This window comes from Beta vulgaris, chromosome 5, assembly GCF_026745355.1.
Source record: "Beta vulgaris subsp. vulgaris cultivar EL10 chromosome 5, EL10.2, whole genome shotgun sequence".
NCBI lineage: Eukaryota > Viridiplantae > Streptophyta > Magnoliopsida > Caryophyllales > Amaranthaceae > Beta > Beta vulgaris.
In genome coordinates this window covers 62784863-62807996 of record NC_079206.1, presented here as the reverse complement: position 1 = coordinate 62807996, position 23134 = coordinate 62784863, and the positions used below count along the sequence as shown (strand labels likewise).

Sequence of the window (23134 nt, the reverse complement as noted above, 5' to 3'; positions counted from 1 at the left end):
ATGGCAATGGGTCCTGGACCCGATCCAGACTCGCTAGGACCCGACCCATTTATAAGGGTTTGTATCAGAACTTTTTAGACCCAACGGATCCGGGTCGGGTCTGGGTTCCGTGGAACATGGGTCGGCTATGGGTCTGGGTTTGCATATGTCAGACCTTACCCGTAGATCCATATTAAAAAAAAATTGTTTTACCTTAACTCTAAGGTTTAATGTGTTGTGATTTTGTGAACTAGTTAGTGTTGTGATTTCATCTAATACTTGTAACCTTTAAGTTGTAACATTTTAAGATATTATGAGTTATTTTTTAAAATTTTGTTTAGATAATATTTTACCCATGGATACACAATCTATATATATTAAGGCTAAAAAAAATTAATTACACGGATTCAAAAATGTGAGGAAAACTAAAAACTAAAAACGACCCATTTATGACTTGTGGATCCACTAGAACCAACGGATCCGGGTCTGTAAAAGAAATAAACGGGTCCGAACCTTAAGTGACCCATTGCCATCTCTACCTGCGTCGTCCATACAACGGGGAGAACTAACCCCCATACTTGGTGAATCCTAGCGCCATATAATTCTAGCCATATATCAACAAAGAGTATCAATAAGTCAGACTTACTAACCTGTTGATTTTGATTTTCCCTCTAAAATTGATAGAATATAAAATCAATTGTAGGATTTTAACCATCAGCTGAAACTTTTAATTGAGTTCATTATCTGACAAAAATCTCCTTATTCCACATGATATTCGTGTGCCCAGTAAGTCGTGATCAAGTAATTAAGGAGAACCCGTCAATGCTGATGTCATGTGCACATGTACTTTGCAAGCAATCGATAACGAAGCTCTGATACCATGAAGAAGTTGAAATTTGGTCAAGATAACTATGGAAGATTTACAGAGAAGAAGAGAAAATAGAGAGAGAAAGCAAGAAGAGATAGATGTATCGTTAGAACGAAATGAATCAGTTCTTACAAGAGAGAATTTAAAATATTTAATAAAACAATAGTCTAGTTAATTGTAACTACTATGCTGACTATGAAAAATAAATTAATAAGTCTTATAGAGTGCTTATCGAGTGAGTCAGTCATCAGATGACCTATGCTCGATTCAACCAAGGTATTGAGTCGGGTTTGAGTCGAGCTATTTCTTGTTGAGCTTGAAATTCTCTAGCTCGACTCAACTCATTAAGGTTTCGAGACGACTTGCTCGCTAGCACATGTACTTAATTATTATAGTTGTCCTAAATTATTCGCAAAAAGTTTCCTATATTTTTTATTAATTTATTACCTTATGCATTTAATGTAAAGTTCTTAATTTTGATAGTCATTTCAAGTAACTTACAAATAATTAGTTTAAAATTTTATTCTCAAAATCGTTGACATTTGAAATATTGTAATATATCTAATGATTAAAAATTTATCGAGCAACTTAAGGGCTTATCTAGTCGAGTTTACGCTAGCTCAACTCGACTTTGTTAATCTATCGAGTTGAGTTCAACCTCGAGTTGAGCATTAACCGAATCGAATTTGAGTTGCTCACAAGCTGCTCAATTTAATTACTAGTCTTGAGAGGGAGTGTGCAAAAGTTATGTTAACAAAAATATGGTTGAAAATTTACTGAACTCTTTATGAACTACTCCGTGCTTATAAACATGTTGGGTCATCTGTTCATTCGCATAATCGCGTTTAGGGATGAAAGTTATTCGGATAAAATTCAATCCAATCAAATTCGAATTAGTAATTCGGATCGGATTTGAATTGTGTTCGGATTGGATTTGGATTGATATTTTTTGAAAAATTTGAAATTTTCAGATTGGATTGGATTGAGGGCAATTATATCCAAAAATCCAATATAACCGAATAGTAATATGCTTTATATTATGTAGCTGGATTGGGCTTAAGTGCTTAACTGTTTTTTTTAATAAAAAACCACTCCATTGCCCAATACACATAGCACTTAAAGTCTTAAACCCTTCCCCTTAAACACTAACTGCACTTAATTCCTCATTTCCTAAATCAACTAGGTAGTTGTTGTGCTTAATTTATTTCATCGAAAAACTAGAGTTTTAAAAAAAAATCGAATTTTCAAATTGGATCCAATCTAAAGTATGAAAATTCGGATTGGATTGGATCGGGTTCAAACCCTAATTGAATTGGATTCGAATTGAAAAATTGAAATCCAAATTTTATTTAAATCGAATTAGATTAGCCGATTAGGCCCTAATCCAAACTGCACGCTGAACTTTCACCCCTTAATCGCGTTGCCATTCAAACGGTACGAAAATTGCCACCACCACTTTATGTAGTCATTTTTCGTTGTTTCTTCTTGGGAGCTTAAATTTTCCATAGTTTTGAATTCTTCCGCATACAATATTGGATCATATCTGTATGGACCCTACAATGCTTATACTTAGTGTCGGCTGATTCTTTAAATATGCTTTGAATTTGCCTCCAATCTCTAAATTTGATGATATTCACTAGATTATAAAAATACGTACATGCATTTTGATTACAATTCTTGCTGTCAAACTAATGATTAAGACATGTCTTATATAAGCATTATGTCAGTTAATTACCATCAATATCCACTAATCATCATTACAGGTTACTACTTATTTTACTAATTAGACATTAGTTGGGGTGAGAACCGACAAGATCTAATTGATTAGAAACTGTAGAATACTATAATAAGACACTATAGCTGTTCAATTTATGTAAACTTAAACAGTATTATTTATCAGTAATAATCATTAATCAGTAATCACCTCATGTATTTTCATACTATACTTAGAAGCAGTAATCAATTTATGTTGCTGTGGACCCAGGTGTAGGTTTAGTTGTTTATCTTCTTAGTTCTTACTCCTAATTATTACTACTTGTTTGACTACTTGTCTGTATATAGTACAATTACTTCCATTTATATGCCTTCTAAAGTACATTTAGCGATTGTACTTCTCTAAAGGTTAAACAATGGAGAATATAACGAAAGTGTGAGGATTCAGGAAAGATTGATTTGTTAGGGTGTTGAAGCTATGATGTATAGCGCACACCACATGTAAGTGTCCCACATTGATTATCTAAGAGAGATGGGTTCACTTTATAATGCAAAGGGGTTACTCCCCTTATTGCCATATGGTTTTAAGGTGGAACCTCCTTTGTGTTGTGAAGTGGACTCTCTCTCCTTGTGATGGGTGCGGCCCAGGCCCATATTTAACATAGGGTGATTGTGGCTAATTTATATATATGCATTATTGTACTATACATAGTGTTTAATAGAACTTCTCTTTAAAATATTAAAAAATTGGTAAGAGAAAGACTACTCAGAGAGTTTAGAGTGGGAGCGGTGGAGAATGATAAGGATGAAGGGATCAATATCAAGACAATTGTGCTTGTGTTTAGAGTAAATGAGAATTTATAGCAAATTCATCGCCAAGAATTTACATAATTGTTTGTGTAAGATTAATAATATTCTTTCCTATCATAATCTATCAAGATAATGTTTCTCTAGAGAATTGTGGAACCTATAAAGTATAAACAAAGAAAAATAATATGAGCAAATTTAAAGAGCGAAAAACTAATAAGAGACTTTACAAATGCATTCACTTCAAAAGAAAAAAATCAATGACCTATCCATAATCCTTGCACAATGATCTCTCAGAAGTCTAATATAAAATCTAAGAGCTAGTTTTTGTAATATCTCCCGGTATATGAGTACTACTTATTTTAATCGTTGAATCCTGAGTTGCCTTCTTTATATGGAGAAGCTACCCTTTTTCTAAAAATGGTATATTATTCTAGACTCTTGGTTCCACTTCCGCACACGTACATTATTTTTCTCTTATTCTTCACTTTATTAATAACTCAGATCGAGACTCATTATGTATCCTCAATCCCACTCTGGTGTTGGACTTGCAAGCCTAACGATTTCAATTGTTTTTTTTAAAGTGATTTCAATGGTTTATTTAATATCATAATTGGGTCAATTACTTGATTTATCTATGATCCTTCTCCCGCAATGCAAGGAAATACCAAATACGGATAATTACACATACTAATTAACCATATATACATATACATATATAGAAGTGAGTTCATATGAGAATGCATACTTACATGAGAAGTGAGAATGAATTTTACGCGATGTAACTCTTATGAATAAGTGATCTAACTCTAATGAAAAAGAATATTAGAAAAAAAAAATCAAAAAAAATAAAATTTTTTGGCACAAAATCTTTAGGGGTATAACTCTAATGAACAAGTGTTGTAACTTTAATCCAATTGTTTGGTTAAGATTCATTCTCATTTCTCATGTAAGGAGCATCATCATGTATATATATATATATATATATATATATATATATATATATATATATAATATATATATATATATATATATATATATCAAAAAGCACAAAAATATAATAAACATAAAAAAAGGATTTTTCTTCTGTTTTTCTGTTCTTTCGGAAGGTCTGTACTCAATCATTGGAGGCTTAGAGCACAAACAACCAGAGATAGTAAAGACTAGAAATTAGTAAAGATCATAATGCTCAAGGTAACCGACAGATACACGTATGTATGATTGGATAGAACATTAAATACAAAAGAAAAAGGATATAATCTTGTCAATTGAAATTTGCAGCCAGCTCAGATACGAGAGGACCAATCTTCTTTTTTTTATAGTTTTTCCTTTTCTTTTAACAAATCACAACTCACAACTCACAAGTTCATATTGAAATATCAGATTCTTTTGTTACAAATATTAGACATCAAATTATAGGAACTAATACTAAACTACCTAAGGTGGATAAAGCCCCCAACATCTCAAACCCACCCCCTCCTAGCCACATTAGAATTAACATTGATGCTTCATTTAACTTTTCTTCAAAACAACCTTTCTTTGGAGTAGTGTGTCGTAACCATAATGTCATATAAGGGTTTCAATATACCACCTTTACTAATAACACTTTTGAAGAGGAATTCAAAGTACTCTTACTTACACTGAAATGGACTAAAAGAAAGAAATGGTGTGAATAATATGCTACTGACCACATATTGCATTCGTGCTGTTATGGCTATATCGCAAGGGAATTATTTTAACAACAATGAATATGAAATGTTGAACTTATGCAGGGCATTGCTCCAAGAACAGGAAGGCGTTAGCTTGCAACATGTGAGGAGAGGAGCAAATAAGTTGTGGATAACGTTGCTAGAAGAGGAAGACTGATGGGTTTAAGGGGGCGTTTGGTAAGGGGTTTACAAGAAAGGGAAAGGGAATAGATTGATTCTATTCCCTTAAAAGTTGTTTGGTTGAGTGGTTTTACCTTTCCCTTTCTCCCCTCCATTACCCCAAATCCCTCTAACCTGATTCCCCAACCCCCCCTCCACTTAAAAATAATGGGGGTTTTGAAAACCCTTGACCATTTAGTTTGACCACCCAATCCCCTCAATAACCCCCTCCACTAGCCAACCACTACCACCCTCACCCCATCTCCACCACCACTAGTGCCCAACAGCCCACCGCACCACCACCGGAGTCCCACCGCCGCCACTCCTCACACCAGATCCACCCCCCACCGACCCCTTCACCTGCCCGCCCAACCGCCACCAGAACCGCCCACCTAAGACCACCCAACCACCGCCCAACCAAGAAACCTTCCACCACCATCGAAAAACCACCCCCACCCACCCATTACCCACGACCAACCTCGAAAAACCACCACCCTCACCCATAACCCACCACCCCCGAAATGAAGAGGCTGCGATCAGAAGGGGGAAAAGGTGCGACGGCAGGAAGCAAGGAGGGGGGACGTCAACTGGCCGAAAGACAACGACGGGGAGGGGAAGTTGCAGGCTAAAACGACAGATCTGAAAGGGGAGGGGGGAGGTCGCAGGCGCAGTGCGGGGGCGCGGTGGGAGTTCCGGCGGGGGCGCGGTGAGAGTTCCGGATGGGCGGGGGCGCGGTGGGAGTTCCGGCGGGGTTCCGGCAAACATGAGAGGGAGGATGGTGGTGGAAGGATGTAAAAAGAGGAAAGAGTGAAACAAAAAATTTCAACCAAACAACATTTTTAATCTAAGGGTTTTGTTTTCCTTTCCCTCTCTACCCCTTTCTTGATTCCATTCCCTTACCCTCATGAAAACCAAACGGCCCCTAATACCCTATGTATTTTGTGTAATCCTCCCCGGCTTGTAGTAGTATCTGTGGAGGAAGAAAAACTTTATGTCTAGATATAGAAGTGATTAACCATGGAGGATGCAAAGATCAGAATTGAGAAGTTTGATGGAACGGATTTTGGGTATTGTAAGATGCAAATCGAAAACTTCCTATATCAGAAGAATCTGTTAACCCTTGTTTGAGACGAAGCAGGATGACATTGAATAGGCAAAGTGGAAGGTACTCGATAGGCAAGCACTAGCGGTGGTACGATTGACATTGGCTCATATTGTGGCTTTTAATGTCAAGGATATCAAAACAACGACGGTATTGAACAAAGCTCTTTCAAATATGTATGAAAAGCCCTTGGCTATGAATAATGAATATTGGATGCGCCGTTTATTTGATTTAGAGATGGATAATGGTAGTTCTGCTGCGGAACATATTAATGAATTCAATTCAACAATAGGTAAATAATCTGTGGTCAGCATTGATTTTGAAGATGAAGTGAAATCCCTAATTTTGTTGTCCTCCTTACCTGTTGCTTGGAAAATTATAGTAACTGTTGTTAGTTTTCTTTTGGTAAAGAAAAATTGGTTATGTTGTTGTCCGTGATCTAATTTTGAGTGAGAGTATTCGAAGGAAGGAGAGTACAGAACCATCAGGAGCATACAATGCTGAGAGTAGAGGGAGGGAAAACAAAAGTAAAAAGGAAGAACTTTCAAGGAAGATCAGAGTCAAAGGGGGACAAAGTAAGTCAAAAGACACACTAGTATTACTTGTTGGAGGTGTGGTGATGAAGGACATTTAAATAGAGTGAATAGGAAAGGGAAGAAGAAGGTTCAAGAAAGTAATGATGAAGAAGATGCATCAACTAACTTGATTTCGGGGTATGATTCTGATGCTTTGATGGTAAGCATGGATGACTGGGAAGAGTTGGTTGGGTGCTCGAGATCATGGGTCTTGGATTCAGGCTCTTCTCATCATTCCTCATCATGCAAGGAGTTGTTTCGGAATTTCAATATGGGATCCTTGAAAAGGTCTATCTTGCGGATGGCAAGGTAGTGCAAGTCACGGGAAAGGGTGATGTGAGTGTGAAACTCAGTCATGGTGGCTCGTTGGAGTTGAAGAATGTCAAGTTCGTCCCAGGGTTGAAGAAAAGCTTGATATCGGTAACCCAACTTGCTATATCGGATCACAAGGTTGTGTCTGATGGTGGTTCTTGGAATATTGTCAAGGGAGCTATGATCATAGCTCGAGCGACAAAGAGTGGAAAACTTTACACCATGGGGAGCACAATAAAAGGGCCCGGAATCGGGATGAGAACTTCATGTAAGGTGTCGCTTGGTCGGAAAATTATCGATAGTGGGCCAAGGTATGAGAACTGTGGTGAAGCGGTACCCCAGTGGCAGATTGACCGGTAAGGGCACAAGGTGAAGGGCAACACACAAGCACGTTGTGCCGAAAATCCTAAGTGGAACAACAGGTTTATTGTTCGGGTGGGAGTAATGTGAGTTTGCTTTTAGAACAATGAGAAGCTTTTTTGGCTTAGGTTGTAATTAGTTTTATTGAAGTTGGGTGAGACTTCAATGTGCTTCTTTGGTTGAAGAGGAAGTGGTTATCTTCCTTAGTTGTAAAAGAAGGAATCTTCATTTTGTTTTGCTTATCTCATAAGTGACGATGCGACCTCCGGTGTAGGAGGATGTGTAGGTTCATGGAGTGATGGTGCAATAATTTGGAGGTTAGTCGTTGAGAATCAAAGTCGGTATAGACTTTGATGCCTTTGTATTAGAGTTGGTGCAAACTTCAATGTCATTTCCTTGGTGTAGAGGAGATGTTTCGTCATGGGGATACTTGATGTATGCCATGTTTTTGGACACGACCAAACATTGCTTCGCAGTGGGAGTTGTGAGTAAGTTTGGTGCTAAGAACCCAGCGGATATGCTCACTAAGAGTGTGAGTTGTGACTATCTAAGGTTGTGCAGCACCTTAGTTGGCCTTTGGTAATTGTTGATGAAGGTGGTGCTTTAGAAATTGAGATGAATGAAAGGATGATGATGGTATAAGACGTTCTTCACTTACACCTATCTCCAAGTGGGAGATTGTTGGGCATATAGTTAATATGGGGCTCAATGTGGTGTATGATGTGGAGATGAGGTTGCGTGAAGGAAGAAGCTCGTCAAAATGTTGTTCGTAGACCTCGCCCAATCGGGTCGAGTAAGTGTCGTCCGATCAAGCAGCCCGAGACGAAGATACAACAGGGGCAGAAGTAGGAGCGCACGATCACATCGGGCAGGGTCATCCGATCGGGTGTGTTAGCGAACTACGAGTGGGTGAACGATCGGGTGATCATCGCCCGATCGGACCCGAGACTGAAATCTGTTTGGCGAATTGGTCACCCGATGGGGCGGTGGTTAATTTTGACACAGAAACGCGTTTTTCTGAGTTGGACTATAAATAGATTTAACCTAGTGCGTTTATAAGTGGATTATTCATTATTATACTCATATTCAAGATTAGAAAAAGCTAGAGAGAGATCTTGGAGAGCTTTTGTAATCTTTTCCTGAACATTCATGGATTCATAGTGCATATTCGTGGTTTTTCTCCCAGTTCTTGGGTTTCCATGCACGTAAAATTTCTCTTGTGTCTTTTATTGCTTTTGTTGTTTAATTCGTTGTTCTATTATTGTTTGATATTACTTGCTAGATTGATATTCAATAGGGCTTACATAAACATCCGAAGTTTTGGATAACATATGGTCTTGACTTAAGTCCTCTACAAAATTTTGTGCCTTTATTGGCCACACAAAATTTTCAATAAAAAGTCAAATCTAGTTCGTATACAAATTGTTAATCGCTACTCGGTTGATAATATATATGCATTAATTAGTCGCTAATATATATAAACCAACTGTTTAGCGATAGGGAGAAAAATAAAAAATGATTTTCAAGAATTACCAAATGATTTTCAAAAATTACCGACTAATTAACTTTGATGATTCGTAGATATTTACAACCTGCTAGTTATATATTATATTATATTATATTATATTATATTATATTATATTATATTATATATATTATATTATATTATTTATTTATTATATTATTATATTATATTATATTATATTATATTAATTATATTATTTATATTAATTATATTATATTATATTATATTATATTATATTATATTATATTATATTATATTATATTATATATATTATATTATATTATATTATATTATATTATATTATATTATATTATATATATTATATTATATATATATATTATTTCTATTATACTCCCTCTGTTTTTTTTTATCTTTCTCACTTAGAATCTTGACACTATTCATGCATAGAGAGATTCTTCTCAAATGTTCTCAATTTATAAGAAAAAACATAGTCATGTGGGGTCTTGTTTGATTCGTCTCAATTAGTACTTTATTAATATTCAATCGTTATAATTTTTACTAATATATAATGAAAGATATTTAAGTTTTAAAACGTGCATTGGCAAACGTGCAAAGTCAAAGTAGGAATGATAAAAAAAACAGAGGGAGTATTATATTATATTATATTATATTATATTATATTATATTATATTATATTATATTATATATTATATTATATTATATATATATATATTATATTTATATATATATTAATTATATTATATTATATTATATTATATATATATATTATATTATATTATATTATATTATATTATATTATATTATATTATATTATATTAAATTATATTATATTATATTATATTATATTATGTTATATTATGTTATATTATGTTATATTATGTTATGTCAGGCTACCCATCGCCTATCGAAAAAGTATGTCGTAATCTCAATCATTGTACATGGTATCACAACCATAATTTTCCTCCCTGACAAATAAGAGATAACTATCTACCATTGTCCTAAGCCTACAGCCGTTTTGAAGATTTTGGGGCCCCGATTCTAACACTAAATTTGGGCCCTAAATTTATAAAAAATAAAGAGGGAAGGTTAGTGTTTTCTAAAGATGGAAATTTGAAAATCTAAAGATAAATCATTGACAAATTTATTAAGGGTGAGAAACAAGACCGATTTTTTTTCAAATATGAAGTAAAATTTTCAAAATGATATATTTTGGGGCCTTTATAATTTTGGGGACCCTGTGCTGTTAGGCTCCTTGCACACCCCATCTAGTCATCTACCCCTCTGCCTAAGCCTCCATTGTTTATCAAGCAAATGTATATAGAATATGCTTTTTCGAATTGATGAGTTTTAATATCTGTTGTTACTCTTATAAACATGCAAACATGCACACTTGCACAGATATGAAAGTTTAAAAGTCATCAAACCTTCAAGCGTATTACAGTCTCACGATTCACGAATGCTCAATGGAGGTCCAAGAGTAGTGGCTAGCTAGCTTAGTAGCTTGGATAGTATAAATATGCACTAGTTGCGTCTTGCGTGCACTAGTTGCGTCTTGCGTGCACTAGTCTTTCTTTTTTGCGATATTATACTAATATTACATTATAGTGTTTTTTATGCGTACGTCCGACATTATCTGATGAAACACACGGTTGGCCGTGGCCCGTGGATCCCAACTTCAATTAATTAGAAGTATAAGGCAAGGCTAGCTAGCTCAGTCTCATATATGAGCTCGTTATCTCATTCACCTCGCTACTCGTTTAATTAATAATAATACTTGCAAGTTGCAGCGTTAAAATTTTCCTGCATGGCTACCTGCTTGACAACACTAGAAATCAATTTCATGAATCCATGATCTACTTATTGATTTTTTTTACATGCCTAAAAAAACAACCAATAACGTATAAAATTTTATGTGATTCACTTATAATGTGTAACTAGTTATTAGGCCCGAGCTACGCCCCAGGTAAGAAAAAATTTCATTTATTAATATAATACTTTATGATAATAATAATAAATACAACTTAGCCTAGTGGTTAAGACTTCAGTATATGTACTTTAAATAATATTAACTAATTACAACACATATTTGTAATTTTGTGGAAACATGGATCACTAAGAGATGTTAGATGAGATGGTGATTCTTTAAAAAGCCTTACATATGGTCAGGGGTTCGAGCCCAGCCTTCAGCATATTTATTTTTTAAATAATGACCACTTGACTTTGTTGGTTAACAGACACGTGGCAAAATTCTGGTGGCAGGAGGAGGGTGCCACGTGGCGTATCGACGTTGTTACGCACGCCTTTTAATATATATATATATATATATATATATAATATATATATATATTAATATATTATATATTATATATATATATTAATATATATATATATATATATATATATATATATATATATAGATGTGTTAGTTACATCAACATGTATAAGAAAGAGAGTGTTATTTGATGTAGAAGAGTTTGGAATACTATTTAAAGCTTAAGTATAAGAGAATTTTATATACTTCTTCTAAAATACACAATATAACTAGGCCCAAATCGAACATAAAGCATAAATAAGCCTAGCGAAGTAACAAATAACAAGGGTTTGGACTTTGGACTTTGGATACATAACTAAGTTAATGAATTTTTTCCCACAATAATCTAATTCGAAAAGTAATTTCTATCTTAATACAAAACCAAAAATTACTCCCCCGTATTATCCAAGTAAAAATGGGCTGGGAAAAATTCGTAAACTTTTCTACTAACTGGTTAGGAAAGTTTTTTTATTGAAAGTTGGTTAATTCAAGGGTTATGCGAATGTGTTTAGGTGTATTTGAACTAAACAGTTATTACAATTAGTTGTTTTTACAAAAAAAAAAAAATTGATATATGGGTCAGTGGTTTCGCAAAACATGAAAGCTAATAGAGCTAACATTATGTTTAATTAAAACCTCTAACTCCAAGCTAGCTAGTAGTTTTTTTGCATTAAGAATTTTTTAAGAAAAAAAAAAAAATTCCGTCCTATGTGGACTGTATGGAGGGAAGTATTTTAGTGCTGGAGTATAATTGGAATTACTTTTAAAATTAGCATCATGGATGGGAAAAGTTTCTAAGTTAATTGGGATCACTTGTAGCGTCAAATTAAAGATAGCCCACAAAATCCTCATGCCCATATCTTTTCCTCTAAAGTTTCAAAATAACTCTACACGGTAGAGTTCGTTAAATATCAGTCGTTGATTAAGAAATCAAAGGCTTGTATTTTCTTTCCCAAAAATCCCCCCTATTTTCCCCCGAATATCCTGCCCATATCTTTTCCTTTCCTACTAATCAGGAACCCTTGATTTTATAATATATGGTCAGGATTCAACTCTACGTTGTAGAGTTTTCATAAAACTCTAGAGAATCCGGACCCATAAAATATACTACCTCTATTCAAAATAGGAAAATTTGTCGGAAATCACCTTTTATAATCACTTTTTTGTGAGAAACCACCTTTTAAAAATTTTTGGATAATTAGCCACCTTTTTAGTTCTTTTTTTGTTGGAAGCCACCACTTGCCGGAATCCGACATTGACCTCGATTTTCCGGCATTGACCATCAGATTTTCGCCATTCTTCCCCCTTTATCTTTCTCCCCCCCTCCCCCCTCGCATCCATCCGACATCTCAGGTGGAAGAAATGGCGAAATCTAGAAAAAAAAAATGGTAAAAATCTGATGGTCAACGCCGGAAAATCAAGGTCAACGCCGGATTCCGGCAAGTGGTGGCTTCCAACAAAAAAAAGAACCAAAAAGGTGGCTAATTAACCAATTTTTTTTAAAAGGTGGTTTCTCACAAGAAAGTGATTATAAAAGGTGGTTTCTGACAAATTTTCCTTCAAAATAAAGGCAATAGTTTGGCTGAACAAACTTGTCAATGCATAACTTTAATCATTAATAACTCTTTTTATGAGTAGGGGTATTCGCAATTTGGGTTGGTGCGGTTTCGGATGTAACCCAAACCAAACCGCAAATATACGATTTGACATTGTTCCAACCCAAACCGCACCGCACTTTTGTCCAAACCAACCCAAGTCGAACCGCACAAAACGGTTTGGTGCGCTTTGGTTTGCGGTTTAACCATTTTTTTCCTCCGCGACATTAATTTTGTAATATAAGAGTAAAAAGATTGTTAATAATTAGAGTCCAAATAGATATGAAGTTGACTTCATAATTAAACATAAGTAATGATTTATCAAAAGTTTTAAAGTTCTTTACCTCAAACTTCTTTTTTCAGTTAAACTTGTATGCCACCTTGTCAAGTGTATTTATTTTTATTTTTATTTTTTTAAAAAAAATATATAAAATTGCGGTTTGCGGTGCGGTTTTGGTTTACAAAAATTAAAACCCAACCCAAACTGCAAACCGCGGTTTGCTTGAAATCATAACCCAAACCGCGAAAAAACGATTTGGGTTGCGGTTTGGTGCGGTCCAAATCGCACTCTGAACAGCCCTATTTATGAGTCGAAAAATATAAAAAGTTGATGTGTTGGAATAAATTACATAGATTTAAATCTATAAATATATTTATATGTTAGCATTTATTTTTCGGTTTTTCACCAAATACCCGTGACAAATTTAAAAATTCGCCATATACCCTCGATGTTCCACAAATTCACCATGTACCCTTGAGTTTTTGAAAACGTTCACCAAATATCCTTTTCTAACTTCCGTTAACTCACTGTTAGCATTATTCACGATTTTGCCATCCTTAAGCCCTAACCCTCCCATCCAGTTTAGCCCAGCCTCAAATCGCCACCACCGCATCACCTGCCGCCACACCAGACCGCCACCACTGCACCAGACCAAACCGCCACTACATCACCCCAGCCCCCACCCTCTCCTCGCAACCCCCACTCCCCTTCCCCAGATCCCTGCAACCCCTCCCCTACAACCCTTTTTCCGTCATCGAAGTTTGCAGCCCAAAATTGTTAGGGTTCGCACCACTAGCCCCCACCCCTCCACTCCACCACCGCAGACATCTTCCCGTTCCCCTCCCTGTTGATTTTAATTCCCCTCCAATCGTCTTCTTCTTACTCCTCTCTTCTTCTCTAATGAAAAAATCTACTCTATCCTCTCGCGAGGTTTAGGTTAAAATTTCGGTGAAGTTGCTTGTGGTAGTCGTTTGGTGAAGTTAGGTTAGAATTATCAATTGATTTGGGAAAATGAGAGAGAAGAAGTTTGGTGCGGTACGTGATGCGGTGGTGGAAGTTTGGTCTGGTGTGGTGGTGGCGGTAGGTGATGCGATGAACGAATTAAGAGGGGGAGGGGTGATGCGACGGTGGGAGAGGGGGAGGGTGGGTTGGGGTGGGGTGGAGGGAAGGGTGGGCTGCCAAGGGGTTAGGGTTAGGGTAAGGGCAAGGGTAAGGGTTTAGGTCTAGGATTAGAGTAAGAGTTAGGGTTAAGGTTGTATTAGAATTAGGGTTAGGGCATAATAATGAGAAAATCGTAAATAGCGCTAATGGTGAGTTAACGGAAGTTAGAAAAAGGGAATTTAGTGAACGTTTTCGAATACTCAAGGGTATGTGATGAATTTTTGAAACATTGAAAGTATATGGTGAAATTTATATTTGCCGAGGGTATTTGGTGAAAAAACCATTTATTTATTATATTAGTAAAACTTTATATCATAATGAAGAATATAAATAGTGAAAAGGTCAAGCTCTTAGTTTTATTTTAGGACGAAATAAGTATATGAGTATGAGAATTAGTGAGACCTTACAGAACAATACTAAGAATAAAGAGAGTTTTTACTAATTCAACGTTCATACTTCATACGCTAAAGTTGCTAAAGCACTAGCTCGAAAGAAAGCGTATAACAATGTTCAATGAACGTGCACAATTTTCTTTTGGTTTCTTGCCTTCAATGAACGTATGCAAAACTTTGTTGTTTCCTCCGCTTTATAATAACTGTAAGTAATTTTTTGACACATAACTTTGAAAGAAGGATAGACAAGGCAAATAGATAAATTTATTTAATTATTAGGTGCTTAGCTTATTTTAATTAATTTGTCCGCATACTATGTGTCTATGTCTATCGTGCTCCTAAAATTGCATGTTAAACACTTTCATTGCAAGTATATTTATGAAATAGAGGAGGTATATGTTATTTGTATTCTATTGTCATAATAAAAATATATATATAAGCCGATAGATAACCCTAACAAATAGCATCATGATTAGATGCACAATACTTCCTTCGATCCAAATATGAATGAGTGCCACATTTTGACTTTCGAACTTGTTAATTAAAAAGATTGATCGTTTATAGATTAATATTAGTTTTTTTTTGTTATCCATACGAACCACGAAAGCAGTACAAAAAAGGAGAAATTAAAGAGGATTTGAACTTGTGACCTATCGTTCACAATACCTTAACTACTAGATTAAAACATCCTTGGTAATTATGTATTAGTAAAAGTAATAAAAAAAATGTAATATTATGAAAATATTCATCAAAACAAACACAATAATATTTCATATAATAACTCTTATATTCATTTATTAACTTTTTTTTAAAAAAAAAGATACAATCAAAATAGATATGCAAATAGTAAGAAAGTAAAAATGTTGCACTTAAAAATAAATAGAGGTGGTATTTTGGAGGATTAAGTTAACCCACCAACTACGAAAATGATTTGAATCAACAAGTACAAGATTTATTGTAGTATTTTATCAATTAATTGGTTGAAACTAAGTTCTAAAGTCTTATTATGAGTTTATTCATTCAATGACTTTTTTTTTTCTGAGGGAAAGTCAATAAATTATATTATTTTACGTATACGTCTAGCACTCTCTTATGGTGAATTCCGTCTAGCTCTCTTATGGTGAATTCTCTATTTTGATCTTACAAACTTTATTATCCTTGTCCATGTCCATAGGATAAGTTCACTCCAACTGAAGAATAATACTCATGAATCAGCAGTTTCAATCAACAAAGTAATTTCAATCATCTAAGATTATTGCTTTAATAAGTTGTAACACATAAATATCATTATTAAGAATAACCCTAGAATTAGTTTAGAATTAGTTTAGGCCCTGTTGACTTCAACTTACAAGAACAACTCTTCTGTTTCATTTTAGTTGCAAGTTGCAACACTTTGGCTTTCACACTCTCCGATATACAATTTTGATCATTATTATCTTCTCTATTAGTGAAAGTGATAAAAAAAAAGTTGATATTTTAAAATACAATGAGACAAATTGAGCAACAACTCACAAGATTATATATATTATATTTGTAAATTTAGACGGTCAAAGCCGATATATAAATAGTGCAAAAGTTAAAGTGTTGCAACTAAAAATAAACAAAGGTAAATTATGTAAAAATTAACTATGCTTAGTAAAACTCAGTTTTATTAAGTAAAATTCAGTGAACTATATAAGAGAAACATTTGAGAATAATGATAAAAAAAAAAATCAGTTTTAGCGAGTATAAATTAGTACGTAAAAGTAGTTTCAGTTTAATTAAAGTTAATTCAAACCGTAAAAGTCAATTTGATTTAGTGATAGCAAGTTTTAATCATTAAAATTATTTATAGGCCCGGACAATGCCCCATGTTAAAATAGTAGCACCTAATGTTGCATATATAGCCCATTGGTTAGAACTTTATTGTATTAAAAATAAGGTCACGTGGTCGAATCTTGTACGGAGCATGTTTCTAATTTTCTAATGTATATGGATGACATGGAACGAAACGACTAAAATGATAGTGGCACGTGGCGTGTAGACTTGCAACTAAGAGGATAGTGCCACGTGGTGTGTAGTAGACTTGCTTAAGAATTTTTTTAATATATTTGTATAGATAATTTCAGTCAAGTGAACTTCAAGGGAAGTGAACACAATCTTAATCAGCTTAAATAATTTCAATCTAGTAAAATCGAGTGAGACGAATATGGCATTGATAGCTACTATTTAACAACTAAAATGATACTGCCACGTGGTGTGTATACTTGCAACTAAAAGGATAGTGCCACATAATGTGTAGACTTGCTTAAGAACGCTAGCTTTTTAATATATTTGTATAGATAATTTCAGTCAAGTGAAATTCAATGGAAGTGAACACAACCTTAATTAGTTTGAATATTTTCAATCTAGTAAAATCGAGTAAGACGAGTATGACATTGGTAGCTAGCTACTATTTAACAACTACAATGATAGTGCCACGTGGCGTGTATACTTGCAACTAAAAGGATAGTGCCACGTAGCATTTAAATTTGCTTAAAAACGCTTTTTAATATATTTGTATAGATAATTTCAGTCAAGTGAACTTCAAGGGAAATGAACACAATCTTAAACAGTTCAAATAATTTCAATCTAGTGAAATCGTGCAAGACGAATATGGCATTGATAGCTACTATTTAACAACTACAATGATAGTGCCACGTGGCGCGTAGACTTGCAACAAATTAAAAGGATAGTGCCAAATGGCGTGTAGACTTGCTTAAGAACGCTTTTTAATATATTTTGTATAGATAATTTCAGTCAAGTGAACTTCAAGGACAATGAACACAAACTTAATCAGTTCAAATAACTTCAATCTAGTGAAATCGTGCAAGACGTATATGGCATTTGGTAGCTACTATTTAACAACTAAAATTATAGTGCCACGTGGCGTGTAGACTTGCAACTAATTAAAAGGATAGTGCCACATGGCCTAGACTTGCTTAAGAACGCTTTTTAATATATTTATATAGATAATTTCAGTCAAGTGAACTTCAAGGGAAGTAAACACAATCTCAATCAGTTTAAATAATTTTAATGTAGGAAAATCGAGCGAGACGAATATGGCACTAGTAGCTACTATTTAACAATGGTCAGTAAGACAATTAGGCTTAACATATGACATTTGACTCTATATATATTTAAAAAAGAATATATTACATATGTCAATCTTTTTTTTATATCTCTGCGTATCTTATTAATTAAAAAACGAAATTAGAATCAAATATGAAACATAAATCAAATAGACATTACGCTGAGCAACACTTGCTCTTACACTCCATATTAAGAAAAAACAATTTATTGCTAATCCAATCATAATGAACCTTATTTTAGCCGACTTTTGGTGAGTGTGGGTAAATACGTCTTATCGAAAAAGACCTAATATAATGAGAGAATATCTATTGAGACATCTCTTCTATCATAGTATTTAGGAAATATTACTATGTATTTATGTATTATCCTTAATTATCTTATATTTTATTATTTTGTTATCTTTAATGTATAGTATCTTTTAGTTCGTTCTAGACATTAGTTACGTTTTAATTCTCTCTTACCACCTCATGAATTCACACAATGATCATCATCTTCCCAACTATTCTATTTTCATCAAACTACTCTACCTTTTCTATTGGATGATATACTTGAATAATATGATTACGTTCCATAAGTAATTTTTTGCTGAAATAAGCATATTTTTGAGAATGAAGCTTTAGATGCACCAATGGTGGCTTCCGGGTTTGTGAGACTGGTGGAGGAGTATGGGCTGTATGCGGACCGAGTGTTTAGGCGGCAGGGTGGGTTAATTACGTCGAGTGCGTCATGGTGCAAGCCCCCTGCTGGGGTGTTGAAGGCGAATTTCGACGCACACCTTAGTCCTAATGGTGAGGTGGGTCTCGGTGCGGTCTTTCGGGACTCGGTGGGACAAGTGGTGGCGATGGGGGTGAAGCGTGTGGAAGCGAAATGGGATGCTACCACCGCGGAAGCAATGGCAGCATTGTATGCCGTGGACCTGGGCCAACGCTTTGGCTATGAACGGGTGATGTTCGAAGGTGATGCATTGCTTGTAGTGAATGCTGTCAAGAACAAATGTGTAGGTGGGGCTCCTTTATTTCATATTTTTAGTGACATTAATAGATTATGCTTAAACTTTGTGTCATTTTCTTTTTCTCATGTCAAACGAGGGGGCAATACTGTAGCCCATCTGTTAGCTCGTTGGGATTGCTCTAGACAATCTGAGGTTGTATGGTTTGGTTCTTTTCCCCAAAGTATTTCTACTTTGGTTGCTCTTGATTTAATATAAGCTGTGCTTTTCCCCTCAAAAAAAAAAAGTAATTTTTTGCTGAATGACCTCTCCGTTGTAATTTTATTCCTTGGCAACATATGAAGAGTTTAGAGATGGTGACTGATGCGGGCTGGACGAGATGGTTTGTGGGCCTATCAGGTCGGGTTGAGATTTCACGGTCTAGGACCGAAACGTGAAATTCACGGTTTGGGTGGGCTGGTCCACGGGCTGAAAAATCTTGACTCACACCGATCTGTTACCGGTTTTCACGGTTCATGAAGCGATTCTAGCGGTTCGTGGGTCTAGCGTTAGCGGGCCGGCATGATAAATTTTATTAAAAGTTATATAATCATTTTTTATTGTTACATAAAACCTTTAAAATATATACAATTATTAATATTAATGAATAATTTCATTATTTTTGAATTTGATTGAATTATAATATATGCAATTTGATTAAAATATATACAATTTGATTAATATGTACACAATTTGGTTGAATAATTACTTGGGCTAAGCTGGACGGATTCCGTGGGCTGGGTTGGGCTGGTCCGGTTCATGGACTGGGCTGGACCGGTTTCGTGGGCCGGGTTGCGCGATTTTAGTAGCGGACTTTCGTGGGTTGGGCTCAAAAAATCTGTCCCACGGCTCACCCACCAATTTCACGGTTCGAGTTGGGCTGGACCGATCTTTTCACGGGCTCAACCCAAACCATCCAAGAAACGGATTGGGCTGGATGGATGAACTGGATTGACCCGCACTATTGGCCATCTCTAGAAGAGTTGTTTTAAGAGTCTCCTTGACGTGAGTTACAACGCTATCAAAATTGAAGAGCTCATTTTGGAGTTTTCTATATCATATAAGATGGCGATTGCTCGTATGCCTTATTACTGTGCTGCTGTATGTAACAATTATTCATATATATGGCTACGTGGGAAATTCTTTGTTACACATATTTTCAAAAGTTGAATACACATATCTTTTGTCTTTCATATTTTTGTTACACATTCATCCAATAATTCTCACACAAGAAGACAATAAAGAACAAAGATGAGAAAAATGCTCCAAACTTTTTAACCGCGGAGAGAAAAGCATTGATAGCTGCATTTGTTACTTATTAGATATTGAGCATGTAGACTTTTACTTGCATGAAAATTTCATTTAATTGCTTCTCTTTACGTATTTTAATTGTTTATTAACCCATCTTTAATAGTACAAAAGGTCCTTTCCACAAAGGTCTAGATCAACCAATAACAAAATGTTTTACTTTTCAAGTGATAATGATAAATTGACAAGTGAAAGTAAAAAGCTTTGTTCCTTTTTTTAAATTTTTAGTGTCTTTTCTATAGCTCTTTTCCTGCCTCCTCTTGAAAAAAAATGATTAGATAATTTCTCTGTCTAAAGATTCCTTTAAGAAAAACGTGAATCAATATTTCAGTCTGTTATAGCGAATAGGGGAAGTAACAATATTTAATTACAATAGTACTTTTGTCCCCTCGAAATTGAGTGGAAACGCCGTTATTATGTTACATTTTGTTAAATTGTTAAGTAAACTCGTTGAATGCACATATTATACTAAAGTAAAATCATAATAATAATGGAATTCTAAAATAATAACAATATATCAAACTGCTTTTGAGTTCCTTAAAACTAGTATTTTGGCCCGTTCGATCCCCCATATCAGTTAGAATTATCAAATAAATTATTATTTATAAATCTCATAGTTGATTTTATTAACTTTTTATAATACTAAATCTAGTACGATATTGAAAATTGAACGTTATTGCATGTAAGTTGTTTAAAAAAACTTATAAGAAATTTGGATAAAAATAACAATCTCGATGAAATTAGGGTAAGAAAATGTTATTATTACTTAATAAAAGTGTTGGTTCAAAATTTTTGTCTACGTCTTTATAATTAAGTATAACTATAAGGCTTTATTATGTTTTAATTTGAAACATTAAATATTGAATTGTAATAAATTAGTGGTTAAAGTACTCTCTCCTTTCATTTCAAATGTCATGTGTTCAAATCCTAATAACTACATATTGTTAATATTTTTGAATGAGATTATAAATATGTATATTAGAAGTTTGAGCAGAGTGCCACGTTGGTCGTGACACCGTTCCTTTGACAGGAACGCCTTTTTATATATTTGTATAGATTGTTTTTAAGTCAATTGATAAAAACTTAATTTATTTGTTATGTACTTCTATTTAGTTTATTTGTTGGGAGATGAATGAATATATATAGGTAACTTCTACGCATTTTATAAATTGATATTGTTGTGATAATTTATGAAGTTTTTCAAAACCAAATCTAAAGGTACAAATATAATAATTTTTCAATGTGTATATCAAAAATTACAATCAGTGCAATCTACTATATATCATCTCTTCTCTTGTACTTTAATTGGTATCTTATGCGACACTTTGTATGTGCTTTATACGTTCTCTCATGTGTCGTTTTTTAAATAAACTTTAGGTATATTTATGTTGCATTTTAGAAATATTTAGGTGCATTATAGTTCATAATTGCATATTACTGCCTCCGTCCTCTATTAGTTTACTCCTTCTTTTTGCACAAAGTTTTAGGAGAAATAATGTTGTGGGTCATAGAAAGAGAGAGAACACTACAAGTCGAAACTATTTTATATTAAAGTTGAATGTATGTGTGATGAAAAGTTTGTGATCCCATTCCAAAAATAGCAAAACAAAAAAAGGGGTAAACTAATAAGGGACACCCTTAAAAGGAATACGGGTAAACTAATAGAGGATGGAGGGAGTATTACTTAATTTGTGAAATATTATTCTTTTCTTATGTTTTTGGTATTCTTTGATAAATTTCAGGTATTGAGGCATAATTGGAGAACGATTGGACAAGCTTGAGTAATTAGGAGCAATTGAAAGCAAGCTATGTTGATAAGGATCGTTTCGATATCTTTGAGTGCAAATTGAAGCTAAAAAAGAGTTGGAATTCAATAAATAATGGTGGAAAAGGAGTCCAATTTCCTCTTTTATTCATAACTTTTTACTCGATTATGATAATTGGACGATTCCAGCGGCATTGAAAAGTAGGCTTTAAGAGCTTTCCAATGATAGGTTTCAAGGCCCAAAGCGAGTTATATTCTAGGGGATATGGGATTCGCAAGTTGTTTTGTTTTATTAAGGCTTCCCATGCGATCCCGAATTACTTTAATTCTGCCTCTTAAATGATTTATTGGCCTTCCTTATCTTATAACTTGGCTTCCTAGTAGTATTAAAAGATACAACTTTATATTAGAAGATTTCTAATTAGGTTAGGTTATCTAATATTATTATTCATTATTCGCGTTTGACATTATTATGGTTTTCTAGGTTTTCTCTGTAGTTTTGCCTAGTTTATTTCCCATTTCTATTTTGGAGATTTGAGATTGGGGATTCTTCTTCTATTCAAACATAATCAATCCAATTTTATTCTTCCCTTTTCTCTTTTGTTTAATTAATTATGTTTTCAATTAAGTTCGTTATTCATATTGTTATCATAAGCGACTAGTCTTTTTTATCCAGTGTTGAGTTTAGCTCTATTATGGATTAATCATGTAAATTGTCTCTAATTCTCATGTTATTGAGTTATATGCTTAGGGTTTGATGAGATTGTTCTTGTTGTCAATTTTGCATCTTGATTTAGCCCTACTTTTATATTATCAACAAAAGTTGGAGTTGAGATTAGGATTATTTGTTTGTTGCTAATTTGTTACTTGATCAATTACGTTCATCAAAGAAAGTTGGGTCTTGATTTAGATAGTCTTGTCATTGATTTGAATTTTTCCATGAAAATAGGTGAGAACTAGAAAGAGGAATTTTTTTTGGCATTGGTTCTTAATGATTCTAATTATGTGTGTAAGCAAGCCATGAAAATACGAGACGTAGTATATACATGTTAGTTAGGCTTTTTGCTACCACAAAAGTGAGCTCGAGGTATTGAAAAATGACCGAAGATTTGGTTTCGGTTCGCATCTATGC

At 34.2% G+C, this 23134-nt stretch overlaps 1 protein-coding gene across 1 annotated transcript; it reads left to right on the top strand.

The window, feature by feature from the left end:
- The first annotated feature begins 18569 nt into the window (after positions 1-18569).
- On the top strand, positions 18570-19148 carry LOC104894413 (uncharacterized). Its single transcript, XM_010680632.1, has one exon. The coding sequence runs from the start codon at positions 18570-18572 to the stop codon at positions 19146-19148; it is 579 nt and encodes a 192-aa protein (XP_010678934.1).
- The last annotated feature ends 3986 nt before the right edge of the window (positions 19149-23134 follow it).